This window comes from Esox lucius, chromosome 9, assembly GCF_011004845.1.
Source record: "Esox lucius isolate fEsoLuc1 chromosome 9, fEsoLuc1.pri, whole genome shotgun sequence".
NCBI classification, from domain to species: domain Eukaryota; kingdom Metazoa; phylum Chordata; class Actinopteri; order Esociformes; family Esocidae; genus Esox; species Esox lucius.
Genome location: NC_047577.1, coordinates 2,547,228 through 2,558,040, shown reverse-complemented (window position 1 = coordinate 2,558,040; position 10,813 = coordinate 2,547,228). Strand labels below are relative to the sequence as shown.

Genomic DNA, 10,813 nt, shown 5'->3' with positions numbered 1-10,813 from the left:
AACGATTCAATATTCCAGAGAGAAAGCAATGTAGGAAATGTTCAGGAGAATGTGTAGAGGAAGACAAACCTGTCTAATCATGGGGAATGGTGTACTACATCTAGCAACACAATATTTCCACACCCTGTTTTTCCACAATGTAACTCAATGGATATGAAATACATATTGACTCATACAGAAAAAACTATTCTATACATTGAAGTGAATGTATTGTAGGAAATGTCAAGAAGACTATACAGTGATTATATGCAAAAAGAAATCAAGGGGCACTGTGTATTTGCTAATATTGCTGGCATTTTACTCATTTTAACATGGATGTGGGAATTTCAAAGCTCAGGATGATGTAAGTAGTTGTGGTCCTTATGTGTGTATTAATGAATTAATTCAAAACAACATGAGATGTTCTATTTTATATGAATTATCAGAAAAAAGGTTATTGCATTAATGTTAGAACATATTCAGCAGAAGGTGAACGCAATGAAAACAATTCTTCCATGTACATTATTACAAGAAGGTTAGGCTGCAATAATGTGATCATGCAATAATGTGCACTTGCACTATGGCTCTTAGAAAGTCTGTTGTATTTCAGGTGCTGATATCCTGACCCTAATCTTACATAAGGACATCCAAGACATCTGCTCTGTTACGGTCTGGCAGGAGGTACTGGACCACCGGGGTTCTGAGACAATGTCTGTATACCGAAGCAAGAAGATTATAAAGTGTTATTATTTTCTCTACAGTCCACAAACCGTACTGAATACTCATATACAGTGAGGGTAAAAATTATTTGATCCCCTGCTGATTTTGTACGTTTGCCCACTGACAAAGAAATTATCGGTCTATAATTTTAATGGTAGGTTTATTTGTACAGTGAGAGACAGAATAACAACAAAAAATCCAGAAAAACGTATGTCAAAAATTTTATAAATTGATTTGCATTTGATTTTAAATTAGTATTCGACCCCTCTGCAAAATTGACTTAATACTCGGTGGCCAAACCCTTGTTGGCAATCACAGAGGTCAGACGTTTCTTGTAGTTGGCCATCAGCTTTGCACACTTCTCAGGAGGGTTTTTGTCCCACTCCTCTTTGCAGATCTTCTCCAAGTCATTAAGGTTTTGAGGCTGACGTTTAGCAACTCGAACCTTCAGCTCCCTCCACAGATGTTTGGCCACTCTAGGACCTTAATGTGCTTCTTCTTGAGCCACTCTTTTGTTGCCTTGGCCGTGTGTTTTGGGTCATTGTCATGCTGGAATACCCATCCACGACCTATTTTCAATGCCCTGGCTGAGGGAAGGAGGTTCTCACCCAAGATTTGACGGTACATGGCCCCATCCATCATCCCTTTGATGCTGTGAAGTTGTCCTGTCTTCTTAGCAGAAAAACACCTCCAAAGCATAATGTTTCCAACTCCATGTTTGACGGTGGGGATGGTGTTCTTGGGGTCATAGGCAGCATTCCTCCTCCTACAAACACGGCGAGTTGAGTTGATGCCAAAGAGCTCGATTTTGGTCTCATCTGACCACAACACTTTCACCCAGTTCTCCTCTAAATCATTCAGATGTTCATTGGCAAACTTCAGACGGGCCTGTGCATGTGCTTTCTTGAGCAGGGGGACCTTGGGGGCGGTGAAGGGATTTCAGTCCTTCACGGCGTAGTGTTACCAAATGTTTCCTTGGTGACTATGGTCCCAGCTGCCTCGAGATCATTTACAAGATCCTCCCGTGTAGTTCTGGGCTGATTCCACACCATTCTCATGATCATTGCAACTCCACGAGGTGAGATCTTGCATGGAGCCCCAGATCAAGGGAGAGTTCTTTTGTGTTTCTTCCATTTGCGAATAATCGCACCAACTGTTGTCACCTTCTCACCAAGCTGCTTGGCGTTGGTCTTGTAGCCCATTCCAGCCTTGTGTAGGTCTACAATCTTGTCCCTGACATTCTTGGACAACTCTTTGGTCTTGGCCATGGTGGAGAGTTTGGAATCTGATTGATTGGTTGCTTTTCTGTACAGGTGTCTTTTATACAGGTAACAAACTGAGATTTGGAGCACTCCCTTTAAGAGTGTGCTCCTAATCTCAGCTCGTTACATGTATAAAAGACACCTGGGAGCCAGAAATCTTTCTGATTGAGAGGGGATCAAATACTTATTTCAGTCATTAAAATGCGAATCAATTTATAACATTTTTGACATGCACTTTTCTGGATCGTATGTTGTTATTCTGTCTCTCACTGTTCAAATAAACCTTCCATTAAAATGATAGACTGATAATTTCTTTGTCAGTGGGCAAACGTACAAAATCAGCCAGGGATCAAATACTTTTCCCCCCTCACTGTACACCCATAATCTATCGAAGTACTGATCAGTGCTCTATAGTTTTCCAACAGTGACTGTCTATATGCTGCCCATTCATACCAAGATATTGCCCGCATAACATCCAACACCTTACTACACTTCGTAATAAGTGTTATCACATGCTCTCTCCATGAATGCCTCTCTGTAAACCACAGGCCCAGATACTTCAACTTAGTCACCCTACTCAAAGGTTGACCATATATACACTCACCTAAAGGATTATTAAGAACACCATACTAATACTGTGTTTGGCCCCCTTTCGCCTTCAGAACTGCCTTAATTCTACGTGGCATTGATTCAACAAGGTGCTGAAAGCATTCTTTAGAAATGTTGGCCCATATTGATAGGATAGCATCTTGCAGTTGATGGAGATTTGTGGGATGCACATCCAGGGCATGAAGCTCCCGTTCCACCACATACCAAAGATGCTCTATTGGGTTGAGATCTGGTGACTGTGGGGGCCATTTCAGTACAGTGAACTCATTTTCATGTTCAAGAAACCAATTTGAAATGATTCGAGCTTTGTAACATGGTGCATTATCCTGCAGGAAGTAGCCATCAGAGGATGGGTACATGGTGGTCATAAAGGGATGGACATGGTCAGAAACAATGCTCAGGTAGGCCGTGGCATTTAAACAATGCCCAATTGGCACAAAGGGGCCTAAAGTGTGCCAAGAAAACGTCCCCCACACCATTACACCACCACCACAACAAGGCATGATAGATCCATGTTCTCATTCTGTTTACGCCAAATTCTGACTCTACCATCTGAATGTCTCAACAGAAATCCAGACTCATCAGACCAGGCAACATTCTTCCAGTCTTCAACTGTCCAATTTTGGTGAGTTTGTGCAAATTGTAGCCTCTTTTTGCTATTTGTAGTGGAGATGAGTGGTACCCGGTGGGGTCTTCTGTTGTTGTAGCCCATCCGTCTCAAGGTTGTGCGTGTTGTGGCTTCACAAATGCTTTGCTGCATACCTCGGTTGTAAGAGTGGTTATTTCAGTCAAAGTTGCTCTTCTATCAGCTTGAATCAGTCGGCCCATTCTCCTCTGACCTCTAGCATCAACAAGGCATTTTCCCTCTTCACACCATTCTTTGTAAACCCTAGAAATGGTTGTGCATGAAAATCCCAGTAACTGAGCAGATTGTGAAATACTCAGACCGGCCCGTCTGGCAACAACAACCATGCCACGCTCAAAATTGCTTAAATCACCTTTCTTTCCCATTCTGACATTCGGTTTGGAGTTCAGGAGATTGTCTTGACCAGGACCACACCCCTAAATGCATTGAAGCAACTGCCATGTGATTGGTTGATTAGATAATTGCATTAATGAGAAATTGAACAGGTGTTCATAATAATCCTTTAGGTGAGTGTATACACAACAGCACACTACCATCCAACTTCCTCTTAGATAAAAACATACAGCACCACTTGCCCACTGAGAACCGGAAACCCCAGTCCCTAGACCACCTTTCCACAACCAATATAGCTTTTTGAATGGACACAGTGACAGGTTCAACATTTCTCCCGCTCTTCTAAAAAGTTCCATCATCCACAAACAACGAAACTCCAATATCCCTGCCTGCTTGTTGAAACACATCATTCATCATAATATTGAAAAATGTCACAGTGTCTGGGGTGGATGTAAATGAGTAGAGCTAATTACTTCTCTGCATGATAAATGAATACTTTTCATATTATGTTAGTGCACCATATATAGATTTCTTTCATATAGTTGTTTTTTTAATGTCATGTGCATAGAATAAAATAGTCTTTTAACCATAAATTCACTAGTGTGTCCTCTAAGCCCACTTGCTCCCATTAAGCTCACTGTTTTTCAATGGGGATTATCTTCCTTTTGACCTCTGAACCATTTTCCTCCCTAATTTTGACCTCACCTGGAAAATCAGCTCCACATTTCAGATAATTAATACCCATATTTAAATATCAGTCATATTGCATAGTTCAATTCATTCTGGATAGGCCTGTCACGGTTGTGGTGGGAGAAGGACACAGGCGCAGAGTAAAGTTAACTTAAATAATCCATGTTTTAATAAAGAAGGATTCAAACAAACAAAAAGCAGCAACCAGTGACCTGGGTCATCTAAAACAGGACAAAAACCAAAATAAACCACGTTGGCTTGGCCAACACCATGAACTTAAATAGGGTCCCCAATTGGAGGCAATGATCAACACCTGCCTCCAATTGGGGATACCAAAGAGGATTAGAGGTGGCTAGATCCCACCTCCTGGCCTGTCCTGGCTATGCCCCGAACCCAGCGCAGAGATGGCTAGGGGCACAGCCAGGACGTGACAAGGCCTGTATTCTCTCCCTAACATTAACAATAATTAATTAACAATAATATTTTAAGCTCACTGATTACGTTGACATTTGTAAAACATTTCAAAACCTAGATGGCTAAAACCTCCGTCTACACGGAAAATAGACTTTTGGCGAACCATAACAGATGGATGACGACTAATGTACAAGGTCAAGTAGCTAATGAATTCTAGCGCCAACAAAACTGCCTTTCGCTGACAGCCATCGTGAAAAGCCGTCAAGGTGACAATGTTGCCAGATTTGATTGATTGTAAACTGCACAATCACCTCAGACTCCATAAAAAACACTGCAGAACCTATACAACCCTATCTGTACAGTGAACCCCGCCCCTGCCCATTTTGGCCAGCACACAGTCATTAAAAATAACTGGGCCGGAAACCTTCCCACCTGGCAACACTGCATGGTGACACTTAGCAACAGAAACTAGTAAGATAGTGAGACTAGAGCAATACATTGTGATGTGATTCAATAGAATCTGATGTATAGAATGGGAACAATTTTATAAACACCTTTTTGAAGTGAGCAGTTGATCGATTTAATAATTGATTATACAACATTTAATATTGTAACTATTGTTGTTATATGCCTTGTGCATCTGGATACGTGTCTACTAAGTGGCTGAAATGTATGTAAATGTTTACAATTATCTCATCAACAATGCATACATGTAGGACACAGATATTTACCTCAAGCTCAGGAAGAAAAGGTTGAGTTGTTTGTTCACTGTAACACAATTAATAAATGCATGTGGGCTGAGTCCAGAGTCTATTTAAACTTAGTCCAGGTTGGAAGCATGACCAGATGGACAAGGACAGGGACAACACAGGGGAGGGGGAGGTGTCAGCACAGTGGCAGCTGAAATCGTCAGGTATCGTCTTGATCTGCAACACAACCAGTAGGACTTTGGACAGGGACAGCAACAGGTCTTTCAAGCCGCAATCCAGCCCTCTCACCTTGCGCGCTGTCCCTCTCACCTTGCGCGCTGTCCCTGGCCCTGACTCCACCTGCCCCATTCGCCCATTTTCAGTGGCCGCAAGACGTGATCCTGGCCTGTGTGTCACCACACACACACACTAGCACACATTCACATCCAGGAAGCAAAGGAGGAAAATACACACACAGTCAAAAGTTGGAAACACACACACACACACACACACACACACACACACACACACACGTACAAGAAGAAAACAGAGGAAAATACACACACAGTCACAAGTTGGAAACACACATACACACACATACACACACACATACACGTACAGGAAGCAAAACCTTACCAGTCACAAAATTTATGGAAACAAGCAGTTGTCGCTTGCGGTTTTATTTTGAAACGCCACCTAAAAACAACTTTAAACAAGTTAAAACTACTTTAAAACTATATAAATTATGCTTTTAGTTAAAGATTCTTACATAAATACAAGCCAAATGACCACCAGACGTCTGCCGTTGTTTTAAGTATATTTTTCAAATATTTTTTTTCTATAAAATGAATCAGAGTGACTGACATATTCCCCATTAAAACTATCTCGCCGTCCGCCTATCAGTTTGCACTGACTTGTAATCTCCTTACACTCGCAGTAGTATCTTTCCCACTGTAAACAACCCTGGACTAGTGAGTACTATACTGGTGTCATTCAATGAGGGAAGACAAGGAGGAGAAGAGTGATGTTGTTGTTTAGAGGCCAGATTCTACAAAATGCCCAGCACAAAATTGTATTTCAAAATATATACAGCTTCAGTTGACATGGCTATTTCCTGTCTTGAATCATTATTTCCTGTCTTGAATCATTATTCCCAGTCTTGAAGTCATGCTGTAGGTCTGTCAGAACGACTGGAGTGGGGGTTCATGGCCAGTTGGACAAGGTATTTGGTTGCTGATATGAGCAAGACAGGAAATGAATCAGCAGGGCAGGAAGTTGATCGAATCAGGGAAATATAAATTCTAAAGAGCAAGTGTTTGGGACTTTCTCACACACACACACTCACTCACAGGCACACCCACACACCTACATATTTCACACTAACAGACTCAAATATTTAACACTGTGGGTTCCGGTACCCGGTACAGACATGATGAAGTGTGTCATCCTTCCTCCTCCCCCTCCATCCTCCTCAATCCACCCTCTCTGTACACACTCAACCCTCCCCCTCTCTCTCCCTCTTCCACTAACCCACCCACCCTACCTCCACCCAAACCTGCTCTCTCTCTCCCTCTTCCATTAACCCTCCCACACTACCTCCACCCAAACCTGCTCTCTCTCTCCCTCTTCCATTAACCCTCCCACACTACCTCCACCCAAACCTGCTCTCTCTCTCCCTCTTCCATTAACCCTCCCACCCTACCTCCACCCAAACCTGCTCTGTCTCTCCCTCCCTCCCCCGCCCAACCATCCAGCTCTCTGTCAGCCTCCCTCCTCCAACACTCCCCCCCTCTACCTTTTTTTTATCAGATTAAACTGAGGAAGCTGGGGAGGAACTCAAGTGAGTGTTGGGTTGACAGTGGCCATTGAGAGACCTCATTGTGTGTGTGTGTGTGTGTGTCTGTGGTTTGTATATGTGTGTGTGTCTGTGGTGTGTGTGTCTGTGGTGTGTATATGTTTATGTTGTCAAGTCCTTAGTAGCCTTCTCCCTGGTGAACACAGAGCACCCAACCCCATGACCCCGTCAGGTGACCCCGCCCTGAATGACGCTGCCTTGTAACCACAACCAATAGGAGGAGTCGTGTCAAAAACACTCCCATTTTGGACACTGGTGTCGGAAGTACGTCTCTGTGGCGGATTGACGTGCCCCTTGTCATGCAGCTCATCTAACAGAATCCATACTTGGCTGTTGGTGGTTGTTGATATTCAGAGGATGGAGTTTGTCTTGGTCCTACTGGTTTTATTACTGTCGTCGTGTTGTGAATTCACCTGTGAGTACAACTCATCTTCAGCATAATCGCTTGTTTTCGCATTTCGGATTTTATTCCGACAAATTTGAAATATTGAGTGGTGGTCAAAGTAGGGTGTGATAGAATGAAAAGAGAAAGTATACGGTCTTCAAATTCTCTAGAAAATTACGCCCCCACAAACTTCCAAGAAGTAGGTCTGTTTGCCCGTATTTGAACACACAGTCATTCACGATCAACATGAATGTTAAGGTTTTAGGATAATAGCTGTTATGTTACTTTAAATTACATTTTGGGAATTTTAATATAAATTCAAATATTTCAAATAACTGACAGTTTGTGTCGGTTCAACGGAACAAGAAGTACATCAGATGTCCATGTGGAAATAGTTTTGAGACACACCCACTTCCTCAACTCCTTTCAGGTTGTGGGTTTGGTCTGTGTTTTTGCACGTGTGTGTGTAGTTGTGTGTGCGTAGTTGTGTGTGCGTAGTTGTGTGTGCATGGCAGGATGTCTTAAAACATGCAAATAGTGTTGACATGATCCCACAGTTCACTCTACAGTTCTGTGGATCTCCATTTAGCGGCTTTTCACTTTAAGCAGTTGTAAAATATGTCGACATGATCTCGCTCCTACATTACATTTCTCTGTAATTTCTCGCATGGAATAGCCGTCATTTCTCAGAAGAAGAACAGACTGACACGATTCAGAATAAAGTTCTTTGTTTTCTGGTCATTTTGAGCCTGCAATCGAACCCACAAACGCTGATAATGAAGACACTCAACTAGTCTAAAGGCCAGTTTTATTGCTTCTATAATCAGCACAACAGTTTTCAGCGGAACGCTAACATAACTGCAAAAGGGTTGTCTGATGATCAATTAGCCTTTTTAAATTATAAACTTGGATTAGGAAACACAACGTGCCATTAGAACACAAGAGTGATGGGTGCTGATAATAGGACTCTGTAAGCCTGTGTAGATATTCCATGAAAATCTGCCATTTCCAGCTACAACAGAAATATACAACATATTAACAATGACTACACTGTATTTCTGATCAAATTGAAGTAATTTTAATGGACAACAAATTATGTTTCCAAGTGACCCCAATCTTCTGAACGTTAGTGTGTGTGGCTATTTTAGGTTATAAGATGAGTATTACATTGCTGATTAACACACAAACATGGAACAATAACACTGTCCTGGTTAGTTTTTAACATCACCATTGTCTTCCAGATGCTGAGTGCCTGGAAATCAGTCCGGCCAGGCTGGTGGTGAAGCATGGAGACCCAGCCTCCGCTAACTGCACCTCAGAGAGACCTCAGCGTATGGGCTGGGAGGCAACCGATGGAGGGGTGTCTCTGTCAGGCACAGAACTGCGGTTCCTGCTGTGGACGGTAAATAGGTAAGAGGCCCAGATTTGGTTTAGACTATTAAAGCCCTTTTGAGAAACTGAAGACTATGTGATCACACTAGACCACCCTAGACTACCCTAGACCACTGGACCACCCTAGACTACCCTAGACCACTGGACCACCCTAGACTACCCTAGACCACTGGACCACCCTGGACCACCCTAGACCACTGGACCACCCTGGACCACCCTAGACCACTGGAGCAGTTTGTCATTGTTTGCCCCCAGAAAATATTATTTCTTTATAGTCATTTATTATATCTGCTCTTTTCTCCAGTTTATATTCCCTTCGTTATCTTTTTCTTTATTGTAATGTAATATAAATGCATTAAAAATACGTTTGATTTGTTTTGACAGGTTGACTGATTGGTCGATAAAGCCGGTCTGTTATACAGACGGAGGGGAGTGTCAGAAAACATTGAACATCACAGTTTACAGTGAGTGATCTCTCTGATCATACTTTCTCCTACTATCTTCACTGGGATCTCTGGATGTGGTTCTACTGATTTTAATCTGAGTGTTTCCATTCCTCCACAGAGCTTCCAACCAAAGTGTCCATGTCAGGTCTTCCAGATCAGATGGTTGAGGGGAGGCAGTATGAGTTTAAGTGTCACGTCCAGGAGGTTGCTCCAGTTAACAGCCTCTATGTGTCCTTCTACAAAGCCTCTACCAATTTAATCAAAACTGAGATAGGATCACATCCACCCCAAATAATGAATACCACCAATGAACCTACCAGTGGAGAATATACCCTGCAGTTCACCCCCAGTAGAGGTGACCATGAGGCCCAGTTGTGGTGTTCAGCTCGGTTGGAACTGGGAGAAGAGGGACCCCAACCTTCTCCTAAAAAAGAGTCAGAACACCTCACCCTCAACGTGCTCTGTGAGTCTCTGTTTCTCTGTGACTCCATTGTTAGTGTCTGCCTGCTAGACAACTGACATAGACTATATTTCTTTGCTACAATGCCTGAATAGGTATTTTACAGTTAACCACATCATGTGTTATATTACAGTAATCGGTCAGTCAGTGATGTGGCACGCAACCATTGGTTGATGCATCCAACTTCTAAGCAGGGAAACATAACCACAGACTCTCACCAGTGTAAATGTGACTCACTAGAAAATAATTTCTGTCTTTAAATTCTCTAAATGCTCTCTTAATTTTGCCCCCCCACCCCGCCCACTAGACAAGCCCAACATCTCTGTGACTCCAGAAGGATCGTCAGAGATCAAAGAGGGTGACAACTTATCTCTCCGCTGCCAAGCAGAAGGTAACCCCACCCCCTCGTACCAGTGGTTGGTCCCCCAAGCAGGCCCCACCTCCCACACCAGAGCAGAGGGATCTGTAGTGAACGTCACCCACATAGCTAGGTCTCAGGCTGGAAATTACACCTGCATCGCCACCAATGAGGTGGGGAACAGCACCTGGACTGTTGACGTGAAGGTGACAGGTAAGAAGGATTGGTTGGCTGGTTTGTAGGTTGGATGTTTGCATGGTTACCTTTCTGATTGATTGGTTGGTTTGGAAATTGGATGTTTGATTGGTTACATTTCTGACTGATTGGTTGATTGTTTAATGTGTTGACTGATCCATCTTTATCCTTCTTCTATCCCTTTCTACCCCTCACACCCACCTGCCCTTCCTACTCTCTTCCTACTCTGGATCTGTTTCTCTGACTCCATTGTTAATGTCTGTCTGTATGAGTGGAGAATATACCCTGAAGTTCACCCCCAGTAGAGGTGACCATGGGGCCCAGTTGTGGTGTTTAGCTCGGTTGGAACTGGGAGAAGAGGGACCGCAACCTTCTCCTAA

The 10,813-nt window shown here is 43.0% G+C and overlaps 1 protein-coding gene across 1 annotated transcript in view; it reads left to right on the top strand.

Moving 5' to 3' along the window:
• Positions 1 to 7,464: 7,464 nt before the first annotated feature.
• LOC105031389 (hemicentin-2) overlaps positions 7,465 to 10,813 on the top strand; it is a 39,128-nt gene continuing 35,779 nt past the window's right edge. Inside the window, exons 1-5 of the mRNA XM_034294033.1 lie at positions 7,465 to 7,612; positions 8,824 to 8,992; positions 9,359 to 9,438; positions 9,539 to 9,883; positions 10,188 to 10,451. Of these exons, the coding sequence (XP_034149924.1) occupies positions 7,555 to 7,612; positions 8,824 to 8,992; positions 9,359 to 9,438; positions 9,539 to 9,883; positions 10,188 to 10,451 (916 nt within the window). The 5' untranslated portion in view covers positions 7,465 to 7,554. The remainder of the gene's footprint in view (positions 7,613 to 8,823; positions 8,993 to 9,358; positions 9,439 to 9,538; positions 9,884 to 10,187; positions 10,452 to 10,813) is intronic.